The sequence below is a fragment of the Carassius gibelio genome, chromosome A15 (genome assembly GCF_023724105.1).
Source record: "Carassius gibelio isolate Cgi1373 ecotype wild population from Czech Republic chromosome A15, carGib1.2-hapl.c, whole genome shotgun sequence".
Lineage (NCBI taxonomy): Eukaryota > Metazoa > Chordata > Actinopteri > Cypriniformes > Cyprinidae > Carassius > Carassius gibelio.
Genome location: NC_068385.1, coordinates 13,659,913 through 13,680,097, shown reverse-complemented (window position 1 = coordinate 13,680,097; position 20,185 = coordinate 13,659,913). Strand labels below are relative to the sequence as shown.

General features: G+C 42.6%; 2 protein-coding genes across 2 annotated transcripts in view; both read right to left on the bottom strand.

The window, feature by feature from the left end:
- The window catches only part of LOC128029255 (alpha-2-macroglobulin), a 99,231-nt gene that overhangs the window by 24,974 nt on the left and 54,072 nt on the right, over window positions 1-20,185 (bottom strand). The gene's annotated exons all lie outside the window — the stretch shown is intronic.
- LOC128028851 (uncharacterized) lies at window positions 13,218-19,920 on the bottom strand. Its single transcript, XM_052616176.1, has 2 exons — window positions 13,476-19,920; window positions 13,218-13,280 (listed from the first exon to the last, which is right to left on the bottom strand). The coding sequence occupies exon 1, from the start codon at window positions 19,918-19,920 to the stop codon at window positions 15,547-15,549; it is 4,374 nt and encodes a 1,457-aa protein (XP_052472136.1). The 3' UTR covers window positions 13,218-13,280; window positions 13,476-15,546.

Sequence of the window (20,185 nt, the reverse complement as noted above, 5' to 3'; positions counted from 1 at the left end):
CCACGGCAGGATTTAATTCACCAAGATAAAAATCGGGCCACGTCGCTATTGCGAGAACGTGGCAGCTGTATGAGCAGTCATAAACTGGCCATCTTTGCCAGCCTTTTGTGCCGTCCCTCAAACTCTGAAGGCTGGATTGTGCAGAGTGTCTGGGGGGGGGGGGGGGGGGGGGGCGCTCAAATGATAGCTCAATCCAATGATGCTCGAGGTGGCTTTGCTGCGAGACAGTCAATGTTAGAGCATGGGGACTGCAGTGAGAGGGTTGGATGTGCATTAGCAGTCCAACAGCACTCTCTAGTGGAGGGCACAGACCCTGGCAAACATAGAAGGAAAACGCATGCGTCAAACTCGCTGCGTTTTGTTGTGTATCATCCTGAAGCGTGTCCACGGCAGGATTTAATCCAACAAGATAAACATAGGGCCACGCCACTAGCGAGAACGTGGCAGCTGTGTGAGCCGTCATAAACTGGCCATATTTGCCAGCCTCTTGTGGCGTCCCTCAGACTCTGAAGGCTGGATAGTGCAGAGTGTCTGAGGGGGCGCTCAAATGATAGCTCAATCCAATGATGCTCGAGGTGCCTTTGCTGCGAGACAGTCAATGTTAGAGCGTGGGGACTGCAGTGAGAGGATTGGATGTGCATTAGCAGTCCAACAGCACTCTTTAGTGGAGGGCACAGACCCCGGCAAACATAGAAGGAAAGCGCATGCGTCAAACTCGCTGCGTTTCGTTGTGTATAATCCTGAAGCGTGTCCACGGCAGGATTTAATCCAACAAGATAAACATAGGGCCACGCCGCTAGAGAGAACGCGGCAGCTGTGTGAGCCGTCATAAACTGGCCATATTCGCCAGTCTCTATGCCGTTCCTCAAACTCTGAAGACTGAATTGTGCAGTGTCTGAGGGGGAGCTCAAATAACAGCTCAGTTCAGTGACGCTCGAAGTGCTTGTGCTGCGAGACAGTCAATGTTAGAGTGTGGGGGTTAAGAACGAGAGGCTTCTCGTAAAGAACCGTAATAAGAGAATAAAATTGCCGAAATAGACACGACTCGATACGTCTTCGACGAGACTACGTCGCGGCGGAGTTTGGCGCGATCCGTTCGGCTAGAGAGGTAGTCAAACGGCATCGCTATATAATAGCAGTCCGCCATGTCACTTAATCGTGGCAAAAACCCGCGCCGTTCGTGATATGCGCTGATAAAGGCTGCTTCCAGGACCTCGAAACCTCTTGGTGGAGGTCCGTGAGAAGGGTAGTTTATCCACCACGCGGATAGCCACATAATAGCACACTGAGGAAGGGGAAGCGCGTTTCTCCTGTCCGCTCGGAGGGAGAGAACCGCTTATGCCGGTCAGAGCCTACTCTGAGTTCGAAGCTGCGGTTAGACAACATAGTATAAAAGCAAAACTGCTCTGATTAACGCGCTCGAGTAGGGAAGAGCGAGCAAGTGGAAAAACTCCAGTGCATCACTGTATTCATAGTCAAGCCGCACATATCGCCCCTAACCAACACCTCGTGCGGGGCCTCGGCGACCGCAGAAGCGAACGGTGGGGGTTAGACGCGAGGCGACTGAAGAAATAGACTCCAGAGCGCGGATACTTTTCTTTATTTTACCATAGCCGTAGGCTATCACAGAGAGAACATGTAGAGAGGCTGCAAACGAATCTCTCATGAGTGCCTCCCTGTGATAAACCCATTATACGGCTCTTACCTTTCGTTGACTCATCGCGTCCGCGAAAGAGGAGTTAAACACTGCTCGAAGAAAATCGCTGGAGAACGCGAGATGATAGGGCACAGATGATTCGCTATTCCTGAAGGAATGAAATCTGAGCGAAATGGCGCGCTGCACCCAGGTATATCATGCGTGCGCATGCGTAGGGTGGTGCCATGCGCCATTTGGCCAATAGGATTGGCGGGATGGTATAGGGCTTCAGACATTCGTCACACCGAAGGTGTTCCCATACGTGGTGACGTCACCGCAGCATCGAAGTGACCTATGAAAGGGAAATACAATTGCCTCTTTTACTTGCTCTGTTGAAATGAAAAGCTTAACTTACAATATTGACTGCTTCATGTCTGTACTTTATGTACTAGTCAGTTATTTATCTGAATAAATTATGATGTGTATATTTTTAATGTCCTGACTGAACAACATCTATTTCAGACTCTTCAGAATCGTGGGAATAATATAATGTTTACTAGCATCACGTTTCCATGTAAAATGTTGTATGCCTATTTAATAGTTAATTTAACCACTGTTTAAATCAATACCTGCTTCAAAATGAATGCTGTTAACGAAATCATTGTTGAAACATTTAAAGTTGGCGCCTACTGTACGAAAAAAAAAAAAAAACACTTTAACAAAATTAAATAAAAAATTAATTACTATTCAAGGTGAATAAAGGTGGGCTATGTGTATACAAAGCATAAATCTTTCTTCATATTTTAGAATGAGCACTTGTCATTTGTTATATATATGTTGAGGTGGTGTTCGTCTGATGTTTATCATGTGCATGATGTTCACTACTGTAATGAACATAGCTATTTTTTAATAAGTAACGTTAGGGGAAATTCCAGACATAAAAAAGGCTGTTTGCATTGTAAGAATGTACAGAGATACTTCAGATTTAAAAACATTCCCCAGGATGATGCAAAATGAAATGAGTTTTGACAAATTGCCAAATAAAAAAAGACATAAAAAGACAAAAAAATATATCAAAATGACAAAATCTGTGTTTTGTGTCATGTATCAGAACTTTGCTGACAAGTAAACTGGGTATCTCTGTTAAAGAATAAACATTTTTCTTTTACATATATTACCTGTCATGATTCTGCCCTCGTGTCCTTTATTTTTCTCTAGTCTTGAGGTAGGATCATGACAGACACGTGTTTTGTGTGCAAGCACATGGCCTGGTCATTGGGCCATGTGCTTGTGTTGTCTCGTTTCCTTGCCCCGCCCCCTTGTTACCCTAGTTTTGTCATTATTGATTTACCTGTGCCACCTGTTATGTCATTATTAGTCTCCCTATTTATATCCCCTTGTGTTCACTGTCTTGTGCGGTTCATTGTTACACTTTGTTACTCATTGAAGAGACGTTGTCTACCCGTGATTGTTTACCTGTCATTAGAGTTCCTGTGTTAAGAGTCTTTTGTTTATCGTGTCTTCCTAGTCTTGTTAAATTATCCTAGTTTTCCCTAGTCGTGGTTTTCCCCCTTGTGGGTTTTGTTTTCCCCTTTTGTCCTCATTAAACCCTGTGTTTTGTGCATCCTGTCTGTGCTTGAGTTCATCCCAACCCTCCACGTGACATTACCAACATTGTAACAATACAAAGTGGATTAAAAATTGTTGAACATACCCTTTAATAATTTTGAAGGATATTGTTTAACTGAACAAGACTAGTTCTAGACAAGTTACTTTTAAAAGATTTTATCAGAAAGGAAGGACAGGCCCTGAATCGTGTGTAATCAGTCCAATGGATGGGCGAGACGTCATAGGCGGGTGACGTCTGAGACCAGGAACCTTAAAAACACGTGCGGCAAAGCCGGCATTAAGCCTTCTGTCTTTCAGCAAGCGATCTGTGTGCTTGTCAGTCACTATCTGTTTGTGAGTCTTATTTAAAGTTGTTTGTCCACTGATAAGCTCCATTATGCCAAAGCTTCCGTCAAGAGAAGCTTTGGGTGAGAGCATGCAGTGTTCAGGCTGTGTGTTTTCCCTGCCTGCAAAGAAAAAATGGGTAGTTTGTGTGTTGTCTGCTTGAGAGTGAAGCATGCAGAATTAACTCTTGAGGGAGTTGATGGCTGCGATGCAAGCATTTGTTACTGCTTTGCTTCACTCTCAGAAGGCTCTCTTAGAGGAGGAGTGTGTCCATTTGATAGATCTTGCGGTTGCGGACATGCTGCTGCTGATGTACGGCGGCGACCGAGATCACAGGGATTGCACATGATCTAACGGACGGGTTGGAGACGGCTCGTTCTATCTCCAACTGTGTTCCCTAGATCTTGAGCTTGTTCTCGAGGCTTGGAAGACCGCACTGCGGTTTCTTCCCCGCTGCAGCATTAATTTTTCTCTGTGGAGATTGATGTTGTTTGTGTGACTGAGTGAAAAAAAAAAACTTGCATGCTGCCACGGCAACGCATATATTACATCCTTTTGATGTGAATTTTTCTACACCAGACCGTGTTTACTCATCTGGTTGTTTGACTAAATTTAATTCTGAGGAATAAAATTAAATATTTATCTGACTATAAGAAGTAAGGGGGCTCTTGGGATATAATTTCTCGAGTGAGAACATGTGTTTACCTCTCGTCATCAGCAAGGGCTGCTGGGCGGAGCAGTCACACACCCTACCGTGTTCCAGCCCCTTGTGCTGGGGGTTTCACTTCTCATACTCCACAGAGTCTAAAGTTAGATTGGCACTCCCAGGCCGAAGGCTTCTAGCAGAAGGCAGTTCTGTGGTCTGTCATACTCAATGGAAAGTCTTCCTTGTAAATATCTTGACGCCTAAGGCCTAGGACTTTTTGAGGGCCAGCTCCCTCTGGGGAAAAGCGGTGTTCACCACATTACACAGTGCCCGTCTCTCCTCAGTGCCCTCAGGAGATCGATTTGCCAAACCTGCCGGTGTTCCAGCGCGCAGCGGTCTCTGACGAGCGCTTCTCTCAGTTACTGCCCAGAAATGTAGCAGTACTAAGAGGCTCTCTACCTTTATGGAGGTCTCTAGAGCAGCTGATATGGTCGCCCCCTGCTGGTCCGCCACTTCTGGGCACCGAGCTAGCCACTCTAGGTGCACCAGAGGCCAGTCTCGCAAGACTGGTTCCCTTAGGAGGTCACAAGATAGTGTGGGAGCCCCTGCCAAGTGCTACATTGGGTCCTGCCCCGAGCAGGCTCTGGTCTAGTCTTCCTAGCAGACGATGTGGTTCTGAGGAACATCTTTTTTAATAGGAGACTTCAGCTTTGAGAGTCTAGCATGAAAACTACTGCCAAATGTGTCTCAATGGGTCCTGCACACTGTAGTGAGAGGCCACAGATCCAGTTCTGTTCTCCTTCGCCTCAATTCAGTGACTCATTACTCATCTCTCTCTCTGACTCTTCCAGCTCTATTGGGGCTGGATACCAGGGTATAGACTTGGCAGAGGCTTCATATGTATGCCTTTCCCCTGATTGCTCTGCTCCTGGTAGTTCTGGAGAGAGTGCGCCAGGATGGGGTCCTTCTACTGTTAGTAGACCCATTCTGGCCAGGCCGAGTATGGATCTCAAACCTGATTTCTATCTTTGAAGGCACTACATGGGAGGTTCCCCTCAGGAGAGATCTCCTCTCACAGGCAGAAAGCGAACCTCTGCTCTGATGAGGTAACAACTCCTAGCTTCCGGTCTCTCAACAGAGGTCGCTGAGACCATCCTCCAATCCAGAGCTCCCTCCATGAGGAAACTGTACACCTTGAGGTGAAAAAGTTTCACCTCCTGGTTGTGAGACCGCTAGCTTGACCCAGTTAACTGCCTGGTTAGGACAGTTCTGGAGTTCCTGCAGACCCTTCTCTGCACAGGGTGGACCCACTCCACCCTGAAGGTCTATGTGACGGCCATTGTGGCCTACCGGGCCCCTCTCGGTGCCCATGCAGTGGGCAGACACCCTCTGGTTACATGTTTCCTCCATGGTGCACTGAAGCTTAGGCTTTAGGCCAGAAGACGCTTATGCTAAGCGATGGATCAAGATACTATCCTAAACCATCTAGTCCTCTGATCTCCCCTTTCTTGGGGGTCAAGACTCACTCCTTCTGATGTTTGGGTATTATTGGACAGGATGTCCCTGATTACTTGTCAGGCTCCTGGCTCCTTCTCCCACTCTAGGTGTGCTCTTCCACACTAGGCAGAGATATGAAAGTCTGGCAGCGTGGGCATTCTCGTTCCCAAAGCGTCCTCCAATGCAGCTCGAGTTCCTGAAGAGGAACGTCTCAGGTTACGCATGTAACCATGGTTCCTCGAGGGAACGACACACTGCATCGCAGTGCCACACTTCTGGCATCTTCCGGCACTTGCTTCATTCCTAGAGGCTAAATGCAGGCTTTGCCACACATGCTTTTAAGCTTGCTGGTCTCACTCGTCACCCGTCTATGACATCTTGCCCATCAACTGGACTGATTACACACATGATTCAGGGCCGGTCACACTGAAGGGCGTTCCCAAAGCGTCCCCGATGCAGACTCTCGTTCCCTTGAGGAACCATGGTTACATGCATAACCTGAGACATATGCCCAGTTTTTATTTTGTTAATGAACAGTAACTCATGTATTATTATAACTCAGTTTTTGCTAAGAAAATTCTGATGTTGCAATAGAAATCAATTAGTACTAGTACTAAACACATGTCTTATTTTTGAGCTGCTGTCATACTTTGTTGGGAGAAGATACTCTTCCCTCAGTGAGTCTCACTCAGTAATTTCTGGCTGATTAAAGGGTAAATTGTAAGATCATAATCTGGATTTGATGCCATGGTTCTACTATGATTATATTGTAGTAATAGTACAGTTAAACCGTGGTAATCATGACTATAGTAACCATAGTTTTTGAAATCATGGTAAATTTTGTAGTTATGGTTTTACTTCAAATGCTGTAGCCTACTAATATTTTTTTTTTTTTTACTTACTATGGTATTACTGCAGCAGTCATAGTTAAATCATGTTCATTGTAGTAAAATTATGGTTGATTTTGTTATTTACTATGGTTTTACTGCAAATGCTGTGGTAAAACCATGGAATTATTTGAAAGAATACAAACAGTTGTGAATTGAATTCAGTGCTTCACATTTGTAAGTCACTTTTGAAAAAAGCATTTGATAAATGTATATTTAATATATACATTGAAAATATTAATAAATTTGCAGCTGTTATTGAGAGTAGTGCGTATTGTTTTATTATAAACCAGCGGTGGTAGCCGCGGGTGGTGCATAAAGATGTGCAAGCACAACTGGAGCGCATCCATGCAGAGCATTTACAGCTGCATTGTCCCAACAACAGCCAGAGAGCATTTACGATCAGAGGCCGGAATTGCGGTGACATCTTCCCTATTATCAAATGCTCCCAGAGTGACATCATGTCGTAGGAATTTTGTATGTCCCGGCAATACCACAACCGAGGTGCCCTTGAGCAAGGCACTGAACTCCCAACTGCTCCCTGGGTGCCGCAGCATAAATTGCTGCTCACTGCTCCAGGTGCGTGTTCGCAGTGTGTGTGTGCTCTTTGGATGGGTTAAATGCAGAGCATGAATTCTGAGTATGGATATGTATGTCACATCACGTCATATATAAGTTTCAAAACAGTCAAGCCACAGTAAAATGCACACTGCCTGCATAAAGTAGCTGTTTTCACAAACCGTTGTGACTTACATAAAAAGTTGACATCAGAACCACACATCCTTCCCACCCTACTATTGCCAACCCCCCAAACAACATCGGTTCCATAACAGTGCTGAGCACTGCGCAAAAAAAACACAGAAAAATGCAAAAAGGTTTTGTAGAATTTGGGAATGTAGGCTATAAATGTATTATGTATTTTTTCGGTCAATATTAAACTAATGAAAGAACTAGAGTTTCTCCTTGCGGTGTATTATTATTTTTTTTTAGGTTTGATAACTTGAAAAGTAAAAGTAGAATTGAAAGTAAAGTAATTATTAATCTGATTACTTTTTTAAATGCGGTAATCAGTAATGTAATCAAATTACATTTTTAAAGAAGTAATTAGTCATTTGAAGTGGATTACTTTTTTGAGTAACTTACCCAACACTGATCACTAAGGACTTGAATGAGTCTGATAGATAAAGTTTCTTTATAACAAGCAAAACATAGTTTACCAGAGATATGCTTATAAATCTTTTATTAGGAATCTTCTCTTATAAATTGTAGGTTAGTCAATACTAGTCAGTCGTATCTGACAAAATCTCAGCCTCAGACGTCATGTCCACAGACCGTTGGCTGAACATCTGATGCATACGGCATACACGTGTGTGTGTGTGTGTTTCGAAGTCATAATCGGATTGGCTGATTTATACAGGATTTCCGGGAGATGTGTGTGTCATGCGGCGTAATGCCTCTTTGACTGTCGGTGTAACGGAAACAGGTCAATTTAGCTCAAAGGGAATCATTTAATAATTTAAAGGGAATTTGAACAGAATCACTGTTTCACGGCTGATCACTGAGATGCCCTGCGATTCACTGAACGAGCCGTTCAACATCAAATCTGCACTGGATATTAATATCCAAACTATAGTGAAAACACTATCAATTAGCACAGTTACATATGGAGCCAGAAGAGTCTCAATAAAGATAAATGCACACACTACATTCACATATGCACACACATGATTCATAAATACACACACAAGATGCACAAATTCGCACAAAATTCACAAATGCACACACAAAATTTAAAAAGCACAGAAGATTCACAAATGCATACAAAATTCAGAAATGCACACAAAAATCAGAAATACACACACAATTCAGAAATGCAAACAACATTTACAAATGCACTCAAGATTCACAAATGCACAGGACAAGATTCACAAATGCACAGGACAAGATTCAGAAATGTATTTCTGATGCACACACACATATATCTTGATTCACAAACTGCTTGCGGTCTGTGAACTTCACTGCATTTGTGTGTGAATTTTGAGACTCCCCTGACTTGGCTCGACACACAAATGCTTTTTTTTAAACAGGGAATGATCAGCAACCAATCAGATATCTCCCTTCTTTTAGCCAATCACAAGAATGCACCCCATGTGGGGGGATTGTTTACTTATAAGCCAATCACATGAACGTGTTCACACAGCAATTGTATTAAATTGTATGAAAATACAAATGTTTAGATTACAATTCAGGTTTATTTTTTATTATTTTTTACTAAATATAAATTTAAAAATGTCTCAATACATATAGCCCAGTGACTGCAGAAAAAAAGTTAACCATGGATTCATAAATTTGCAATAGGCAATTATTTCATTTTATTGAAATATTTTAATGAAAGTAAAAAAAAAAAAATGTTTAAACCTTTATGAATATTTAAATATATCTAAATATTCTTTTGGATGCAATATAGAAGTCACTTTAATTATAATATTCAGTCCCTACATGAAGAGAGAGTCAGTGGTCCGTTGCGAGAGGAAAGTGGCTCTCTGGCTGCGAAAAGTGGGTCTCCGGCTGTCGTTCGCTTAGGAAAGTGAGTTGATCGCTGCGTGAGGAAAGTGAATCGTTCGCTCAACTTCGCTGCTTGAGGAAAGTGAATCGTTCGCTGAGGAAAGTGAGTCGCTCGCTGGGTGAGGAAAGTGAGTCGTTCGCTGCGTGACTCGTGAGGAAAGTGAATCGTTCGCTGAGGAAAGTGAATCGTTCGCTGAGGAAAGTGAGTCGTTCGCTGGGTGAGGAAAGTGAGTCGTTCGCTGCGTGACTCGTGAGGAAAGTGAATCGTTCGCTGAGGAAAGTGAATCGTTCGCTGAGGAAAGTGAGTCGCTCGCTGGGTGAGGAAAGTGAGTCGTTCGCTGCGTGTCTCGTGAGGTAAGTGAGTCGCTCGCTGGGTGAGGAAAGTGAGTCGTTCGCTGCGTGACTCATGAGGATAGTGAGTCGTTCGCTGCGCAAAGTGGGTCACTGGCTGCGCAAAGTGAGTCGCCGGCTGTGTGAGGTAAGTGAGTCGTTCGCTGAGGAAAGTGAGTCGTTCGCTGCGTGAGGAAAGTGAGTCGTTCGCTGATTGGCTTATAAGTAAACAATCCCCCACGTGGGGTGCATTCTTGTGATTGGCTAAAACAAGGGAGATATCTGATTGGTTGCAGATCATTCCCTGTTTAAAAAAAGGCATTTGTGTGTCGAGCCAAGTCAAGGGAGTCTCAAAATTCACACACAAATGCAGTGAAGTTCACAGACAGCAAGCAGTTTGTAAATCAAGATATATGTGTGTGTGCATCAGAAATACATTTCTGAATCTTGTCCTGTGCATTTGTGAATCTTGAGTGCATTTGTAAATGTTGTTTGCATTTCTAAATTGTGTGTGTATTTCTGAATTTTGTGTGCATTTCTGAATTTTGTATGCATTTGTAAATCTTCTGTGCTTTTTAAATTTTGTGTGTGCATTTGTGAATTTTGTGTGTATTTGTGTATCCTGTGTGTGTATTTATGAATTATGTGTGTGCATGTATGAATCCTATGTGTGCATATGTGACTGTAGTGTGTGCATTTATCTTTATTGATACTCTTCTGGCTCCATAGTTACAAGATCGGCAGTTTAAGACATTAACTTGTAAGCACAAAACACAAGATACTTCTCTTTTCAATATGAATAAGGCTTTATTAGATAAATCGAAGACATATAAACTAATCTAACACATAAACGCATGCACACACACACATTCACACAAGTTGCAGGAAGACAGAAAGTTAGGGAAAGATGAGTTTAAGAGAATGGAAATATGGAATCCCAAGTTTACAGCAATATGTTAAATTGCATAGACATGAACAACCATCAATCACGTAATTAATGCTCGCATTGAGTTCCTCAATGGGGTTAAAATTATATTAGATACACCAGCACAAATGTCTGAGGGTACATTGCCTTGGTTTCCTGTGAAAGGGAGTCCCGTTGAAAGGGGTATCCCGGTGTCGCTGATTGGCTGGAAGTTCAGTAGTCGCTGAAGTGACGTCTTAGGAAGCCCGTGGTTGTTGGGCGTTGGATGAAGGTGCAGAGTCGTGTGCGCTGGTTGAAGTTGAACGGGCATCCGAGGTCAGGCGTCGGAGACTCGACGTTACAAAACTTAACTCAGAACACGAAACTCACAAACGGAAAAGAAATAACTATTTGACGAGACAAGGTTGTGTTCCTTCTCTTTGTGGCTAAATAGCAGCAGGCATGCAGGCTGAAGCACGCTGCAACCCCGCTCAAAGAATAGTGATGACAAAAAACATGGCTAATAGCAGAAACACAGCTAGAGACTAAAAGCAACAATTTTATGGTGTCCTAAGTATTTAAACTGGCCTGTTGGCCACACCTCAAATGTTGTCTTGACCAATCAGATATTGTCTTGGCTCGGGGGTATCATAAATCATATGTTTATCTTACCAAGCATGTGGTCCGAATTTTCCTGCCTTGCAGGGTCTAATTTTGGACATGATTCCTATTACCAGGTTATGATATATTTGACAAATAAATGATTGTCAGGACAATATCAAGCAAGCAGATTCAATTAGATCAATACTAGACATGACTATGTATCCTATAGTTAGGATAGACATACACAATAAGTGATTATACATGATAGTCGAATGTGTGTGGCAGTGGAAAACTTCGGCCACCGTACCTTTTTTTTTACTTTCGTTTTCAATTTAAATGATTTAGGCGGAGTTTTCAATTAACAGCAGAAGAATGGAGGATATAAAGGAGATGTGACGTACCTGAGGCCGGTGACACACTGGCTGCGTGGCGTGAGCGTCTCAGCCGCTTGGCGTGTCGGTTTTTAATTCGGCTCCCATGTTAACAGGTTAGAGCTTACCGTCTGCGGGAGACGGTCTGTCAACGGTTTCCCTCTACAGCAGCAGCGCGCCAGCGCCGCATCAGGCACGCTTCTGGTGTGTAAAGACACAGAATCCGCCACGCTTCTGGGACGCTTCAGACACGCGGCGCTCACGCCATGCAGCCAGTGTGTCACCGGCCTAACCTAGAGCGTCAAAAATCGCTCTTGCCGCTCTGCTCACGACGCTGCAGAAAGATTTGTGAGCGCTCAGACGCTCTAACGTAGATCGAATGCTTATTTTGTATTTAAAGCGGCCGCAAAGCAAACAAGCTTGTTGATCTCGTGCAGACTAACCACAAGGAGTTATAACCTCATTAAATATTTTTGTGGACGAAATATTAGGATCCTTTACTTAAAATGAACAATCTCAGACACCTTGGTCCACGTATCACTTTTAATTTATTTTGTTATGTCCCTGTAGGCAAACAGGGACACATCATAGATTAATACAAACGCTAAACAGCAATAATCAACCTCCCTGCTAACAACATTACGTAACTGTTACGTAACTGCGACGTAATCTGGTGACCAAAGTTTCGTCGTGGCGACGTAACTAGTTACGTCGTGGCAACCGGAAAAGTGAAAGGTGCGTATACGTCGCCACAACGTAACTTTGTGACGTTGCCAGTAAGTAACTGCGACGTCGTGGCAACGTCGCGGATCGGTGGTCGTGTGCTGGTAATCAGTTGGTCATTTTTTTTATAATTATTCTATGGGCGGACATGCAGCAATTGAACCTAATTTATGTCCTCATATGCCCAAACTAATTTAAAAGGATGTTTCAGCAGCTGTGAATGATGAATACTCAAAATGAATTCAGTTAATTTATTAACAAGCAAATATGAACAATAATACACCCAGATTATTAATAAAAACAGGATATACAGCGACATATGAATGAAAGCATTCAGCCCAAACAGAAGCACATAGATTGAGATATATTAATAATAAATACATTTCCATATATTTAAATATCTATACCCTTCTGTAAGCATCCAGGGTCAAAACATTATGCACAAACATGCAAGTCTTAGTAAGCACTCAGCACATTGCATTTAAATATTATAATTAACAATGCACACATTCATCAACTAATCACAAGCTCCCACAATAATACATCAGCTAATCACACCCTTAACCAAACCACTACAAATAATTCATTGAAAATAATATGCAATAGCTTATGAACAGATGTATTATACCAAATCAAGTTTAATGAATCTCACACCTATCATACAGCATTATGGCCAGTACACACTGCCACAAAAATATATCTAAATATATATATAATATATCTTACTTTCTCTATTCTTTCAATATTCAAGTGTTCGTGTCCCTGAGTAATATCTGCATCCCCCGAAGTCTGAAGAGCTGAAGAACACAATATGCTAGTAGACAGCAATCCTCGTGAGAGAGAGGTCTGGTGTGGAGGGTGGATCTGGAACTGACTTATCTGTCTTCACAAACTGCCCTGAAATACAATTCAAACATTAACAATGATTGTTATAAATGTAATGTAAGGATCTTACATTCATAATGCTCATTTTGGAAATATAGTTAATCTCAGTAATATGCAGCATGCACGATACAAGGAAGTGGTCAGTAACTACACTTTGAGGTATGATATCTATATCTGTAACAGCCCGGTTGAAGAATAAAGGATTTAACTCATTCACTGATGTTGTACGGTCTTTCCTTTTGTGTTTATTGTCCTTATAGACTTCACAACACCGTAAGAGCTAAAACAGATGAATAAACAATATTGGAAATTATGAGATCTTATACATAAAAATGAAACAAAACAATCAATCTTACAGCAATAAATTACGCAATTAACACTAACATTCATCCTAAACAACATAAAATTATGTCAACAGAGACACATGCAATATATGTGTGTTATGTTATATAAGAGCATAAATGAACTTAACTACCTTGTTCTCCTTTCCAACCAGGTGTCAAGCAACAAACTCAAAGCAAACAAAATACTGAAAATAAAACAACAATCTGATGCATAAATTCACTTAAAAGTGTCCTTAATTCCTAACGCCGTGTGCAGTCTCCGTCTTTGCGCGCTCTCTTTCTCCGTATTCCGCGCTCTCTGTGCATGAGCGGGCCCTGAGCACTTCCGTCAAGCCGCCTTTCAAAATAAAAGTCTCTATCGGTTAAATAACTTATAGAGTGTAAAATAACATTATAACATATAACAAACAGTTGACTAATATTAAGAAAGGATATAATTAAATAATATAAGAATAATATATAAATCCTGGAAACTAATTAAATAACTGATGGTTATTTACACTCCCACCAATCATGTGTGACTATAAATTTTAAACTGTAGTCACGAATGATTTCTAAAGTAAAATACCAATGTTTAAGGCTAGATGTAAAGCAAACTGAAACTTGTTCTACTATAAACTGCTTAAATCAAAGGATATGTCAGGATGTTCAGTGTGCCTCCAGCAGCAGGACCAGCTTCTGCACTGGGCGTTCAACTAATGATGGTTTGTTCAGACGTTTACCATCCTTTCCCAGATTTCTGTCTCCAAAACGTATCTTTACTCTTCTCACCAAACCATCTTTGTCAACGACAGTCTCAATAACTTCTGCCAAGCGCCACTCATTCCTGGGCAGATCGTCTGCTTTCTCCAAGACTATATCTCCAGCTTGCATGTTCCTTCTTGGTGAAAGCCAGCATTGTCTTGTTGCAATGTTAGACACATACTCCTTGCGCCAACGTCCCCAAAACTGTTCCGCTAAGTATTGGACATGGCGCCATCTCTTACGACCATATAGGTCTTCTCTGACAAACTTCCCAGGGGGTGGTAAGGCTTGAGTAGTTTTCAGGGTGAGGAGGTGATTAGGAGTTAGAGGCTCAGGACTGCAGGGATCACTTAAGTTATCTACAGTGAGTGGACGGCTATTTACAATGGCCATGGCTTCATAGAAAAATGTTCGCAGAGAAGAATCATCTAACCTTCCAGATGACTGGGACAGAGTGGAACGAAGAACACTTCTCACAGTTCTAATTTGTCTCTCCCAAACTCCGCCAGTGTGACTTGCATGGGGAGCGTTAAAGACAAAGTCACACTGTTTTTCTGCTAAGAATGTTACCAGACGGTTGGTGTCAATCTCTTCCATGGCCTTGGTGAGTTCATTCTTGGCTCCAATGAAATTAGTGCCTTGGTCACACCTTATTTGATTTACTGCTCCTCTTATAGCGATGAAACAACGTAGACCATTGATAAAGGCGTCCGTGGACATGTCATCCAGCATCTCAATATGGATGGCTCTGCAACAGAAACAAGTAAAAATAAGTCCATACCTCTTGTACGATTTACGGCCTTGTCTAGTGTTGAACGGACCAAAAACATCCATTCCGCTGTATGTGAATGGAGGGGATGGATCTATGCGCTCTGAGGGCAGGTTAGCCATTTTTTGCTCTTCAGTGGGTCTGCGAAGCTTGCGACATCTCACACACTGTCGTATAAAGGATGCTACAGTCCTGTTTACTCCTGTTATCCAAAATCCTCTTGATCTGATCTCATTGATAGTCAAGCCCTTCCCTTGATGTGCCGTTTTTTCATGACAATCAGCGATCAGAAGTTTTGTAAGGTGATGTTCCTTTGGAATTAACACTGGATGTTTAACAGAGTTAGGGGCAGAAGCATCACAAAGCCTTCCTCCCACCTTGAGCAATCCGTTGTGATCAACAAAGGCATTTAGATTGTATAGCCTGCTGCTGCGTGGGAGCTGTTTGCCCTTACGGAGTAAGGCTATTTCTTCTGCATATATCTGACTCTGTAAGTCCTTAATTATGATGCACTTGGCATCCTCACGTTCTGCCACTGTACTGTGGTCACTGGACTTGTCCTTCCTGACACGACGAAGTAGGCGTGCAACTGCTTGGATGACTTTGGACCATGAGGACATATTTGTGAAACGGTTGGATAAGCAGGAATACTGTAATGTTTGTGTGTTAAGTGATTGAGCCTTTTTGACCTATGGGTCACCGATTGGAAGTTGTGGGTTAACATCCACAGGGGAAGGTATTTGCTGTTCCCACAAAATGTCCGGTCCTCTGAACCAGCTGGAAGTGACCAGATCATTAACACTCAGACCTCGTGATGCATAATCGGCTGGATTTTCATCCGATGGAATGTATCGCCACTGCTGAGGAGTTGTGGTGCGATGAATTCTCTGAACTCGATTCGCGACAAACGTGTGGAAGCGACGAGCTTCATTGTTTATATAACCTAACACTACTCGAGAGTCAGTCCAGAAATATGCTTCTGCATCTCCAAGGTTCATTTCTTCCTTCAACATATCATTCACTGCAACTGACACAACTGCAGCAGTCAACTCTAATCGAGGGATTGTGGTGACCTTAAGCGGGGCTACTCTAGATTTAGCCATGAGCAAAGAACAATGGATGTCGCCTTGCTCATTCTTGATCCTAAGGTATGAGCACTGGCCATATCCTCTCATGCTGGCATCTGAGAAGTGATGAATCTCTCTCATCATGATTGTCCCAAACCCAGCAGGCACAATACAACGAGGCACCTGAATCTTCTCCAAGTTAAGAAGATCGGTCTTCCAGTGCTCCCAACCCAACTGCAAATCATCAGGTAAGGGATCGTCCCAGCCCATGCCATTTCGGCACATTTCTTGAAGAACAGCCTTTCCTTTGAACAAGAATGGTGCGAGAAACCCTAAGGGGTCAAATAACGAGGCCACAGTAGACAGTATACCTCTACGGGTTGCTGGCTGGTCTTTAATAATGACACGAAATTTGAAATGATCATGTTCAAGATGCCAGTAAATGCCCAGGGCTCTTTCCAAGGACTGGTCAGTGAGGGAGAGATTGACAGATGTAACATCTACAGTACACTCAGAAGGCGGTATTGTCTCCAAAACTGCCTTGTCATTGGATGCAAATTTATGCAACCTTAAGCCTCCTAATGCACAAAGTTGGCGAGCTTCTTGAGCCAACTTTATGGCCTTCTCTGCACTTTCCACACTGGAGACTCCATCATCCATGTAGAAATCCTGCATAATAAATTGTGAACCTAGGGGATACAGATGTTCACCTTCTCTTGCAAGATGCTTTAGTCCATAATTAGCACATCCGGGGGACGATGAGGCACCAAACAGATGTACTCTCATGCGGAACGTTTGAGGCTGTGAGTTGAAATCTCCATTTCTCCACCATAGAAAACGCAAGTAATCACGATCAGCTTTGTCAACATGGAACTGGTGAAACATCCTCGCAATATCACACATCAGGGCTACAGGGTACTGTCTGAACCGCAAAAGAATGCCAGTCAGGCTGTTCATAAGGTCAGGGCCTACAAGAAGATGATCGTTTAAGCATGTTCCCTTGAATCTTGCAGAGCAGTCAAAAACCACGCGCAATTTCCCTGGCTTCTTCGAGTGATACACTCCGTGATGAGGTATGTACCATTTTTCTCCTTCCTTCCCTTCATTAATGACTCTTTCTGCATCACCATTCTCTATTACATCTTCCATGAACTTAACATAATGCTCTCTGTACTCCTGGTTCTTCATTAATCTCCGCTTTAGATGCTGAAGTCTTGTGACCGCAAGAGGCTCATTATTTGGAAGACAGGGTCTTCTCTTGAATGGAAGAGGCATTTCCAAGTGGCTGTCTTTGTTCATCCTGATACTTTCTCCAAGTTTGTTCAAGAACATAATGTCATCTTGAGACACTACTCTTGTCTTTTCTTCAGTATCTTTGAAATCTGACTCCAACACTTTAATCACGTCAGTTGGCGTTACAGGAGGAATCTCCTTGATAGATACTCTGTGACACATAGTAAGACTGCTTTGTGACTCATGATGTGTCAAGGAAGGGCCCACAATGCTCCATCCAAGATCCGTACGAACAGCATATGGCTCATTTTCTGCTCCAAGAATGACTTCTCTGGGGGCCAAAGCTCTGGAACAATTATATCCTATTAATAGACCAACCTCACAGTCTTGAAGTGGGGGAATTTTGTCTATCAGAGGAGCAAGATGTTTCCAACACCTGGCTGACTCTCTGGTAGGGATGTGGGCACGATCCGCAGGAATACATTCTTTAGTATATGCAGTGGGAAGGTCTAGTACTAATGGTGAATTAAAGCCTCTAACTCTAAGACCAGAAACTCTTTCACTTAATATCAATGAATCCTTCCCAACCATAGTGGTGAGCTTAAGTGTCACTGGGCATGAGTCGACCTTTAGACTTTGACTTACTGCATATTCAATGAAGACAGTGTCACTTTGTGTGTCTAACAGAGCGTAGACAAGTTTCTCAGAGACTGGGTTGTTTTGTGAGGACAACCACACTGGCACAATCATTGAGGTGTTAGCAGATGTGCATCCAGATTCTACACTTAAAGACGTTGTGACTTTCTCATGTGCATTCTCTGGGCCTTGAAGAGAGGAAGACTTTAACTTTCTAATGAAGCCGTCATCATGTAAGCAGGTTGGATGTCTTCTCTTACAGGTGTTACAGCTATGTCTGGAATGACAGTCTCTGGCATTGTGACCAAGTCTCAAACATCCATAGCACAGCTTTGTGTCTTTTATGAATTGTCTTCGCTCTTCAAGAGATCTTGCAGTAAATTTAGAGCAATCATGTATTTGATGTTCACTACCTTGACAGAACAAACATGGTTTAGTGATTTTACTAGTGAGCTTTGGATTCTCATGCTGCGTGACTAACTTCGTATGGAAGACACTGGCCTTGTTCTTACTAACCTTGAGATTATGTTTCTCCTTATTAGCTTCAGAAACATGAAGGGCATGAAAGGAAGTGACTGGGTTGCAGGCCACCTCAGCCTCAATGGACATGAAATGTGCAAAATCTTGGAAAGATGGGAAATCTTGTGTCTCACTCAGTGTTTGTGTGGCTTGGCGGTTCCAGCGGGCAGCCGCCCAATCAGGAATTTTGCTCACAAGTTTCCTATTCTCCTCACAGTCATTCAGTATTTCCAGTCCCTTCACATGAGGCATAGCGTCCTTGCATGTGGTCAGGAAATCTGAGAAATTTCGGAGACCTTCAGAGTCCTTTGGCTGGATTCTGGGCCAGTTTGCGAGTTTCTCTCGAAATGCTCTTTGAATAGTGAATGGCTGTCCATATCGATCTTGAAGTCTTTTCCATGCATCCTTGTAAGCTTCCTCATCGTTTCTGTAAAAGATGCCTTCTAAAGTTTTCAGAGCAGACCCAGCAATATACTTCTTCAAATAGTATAACTTATCTGCTGAGGAAATATGTCTTTTGTCGATGAGTGATTGGAATGAAGCTTTCCACTCTATGAAGTGAATTGGGTCACCAGTAAAAACAGTGGGCTCTGGCATAGGAAGTCTGTTTAACGTTATACTGTCTTGGACAGCTTGTGCAAGGTAAGACACATTCACATTGGGTGTTGGCGATGAAACCCTTTCATTGAGTGTTGGCTTAACTGAGGATGAATACACAGGTTTGTGTGTGTAAATGCTTACAGGCTGTAGCAGCTCGTCATTTTGGTTAGTAGAGTGAGTGGTTTCTTCCTTGTCATACACTTCTAGTCTTGCTTTAGCAGCTCTTACCTCTTTCACTGCTTGTAATCTTTCAAACTCACTCCTTTGAGCATCCAATTCTTTCCTTTGCTTCTCTTCTAGAAGTTGTATTTTTTCCCTTTGTTCCTTTTCCTCCATTATTGTTGCATATTCTGCTTCCTTTGCTGCAAGCTCTGCTGCTGCCTCTATTCGCTTAGCCATCAGGATGGAGTTCACTGAAGGTTGACTTATGGGCGTACTCGACTTTGAGCTGATATGTGAGACCGTAGAACCATAGATGGAGCGAGCATAATCTCGATCAAGCAGTTCACGAAGACGCCCCTTTACTTGCTCACTGTCAAAGTCTCCATCCACACCTGAGATCCTCTCATAAGCAATCTTTACAATATCCTTTGTCACGGCATCGCAAGCATCAATTCTTCTCCTTGTATCAGTGGGTGGTGTTGCATAACTTCGAACCTTTATGTATGCATTCATTACAGTTTCTCTTTCATTTTCCAATATGTCTATAATTGACGCTAATTGGCTTTCAGTGATGTCTGTTTTCAGCAGCCCTCTTGCCTTTCGAGCCTCATCCTTCCATTTTTCATATGCATGCATAAGCATTTTTTCTGCCTTTTCTGACTCTTCTCTTTGATATGCGAGCATCTTTTCTGTTGGAACCCGTTCACGGACAGAGCGACGTACTTCATTTCTCTTTTCAACTTCAGATCGATCTTCTATCTCATCATCTGTTTCCTTGTTTTGTGCAGCCTTTAATACTTCAATTTCCTTCACAGGAGTGCACAAATTTGATCCCTCGTCTGTCATCATTTACATCAGCAAATGGAATCAGTAGGGCAAGCTCTTACTGTAACAGCCCGGTTGAAGAATAAAGGATTTAACTCATTCACTGATGTTGTACGGTCTTTCCTTTTGTGTTTATTGTCCTTATAGACTTCACAACACCGTAAGAGCTAAAACAGATGAATAAACAATATTGGAAATTATGAGATCTTATACATAAAAATGAAACAAAACAATCAATCTTACAGCAATAAATTACGCAATTAACACTAACATTCATCCTAAACAA

Excerpts from the sequence above, each read along its gene's own strand:
- LOC128028851 (XM_052616176.1), bottom strand. The coding sequence starts at position 19,920 with ATGACAGACGAGGGATCAAATTTGTGCACTCCTGTGAAGGAAATTGAA.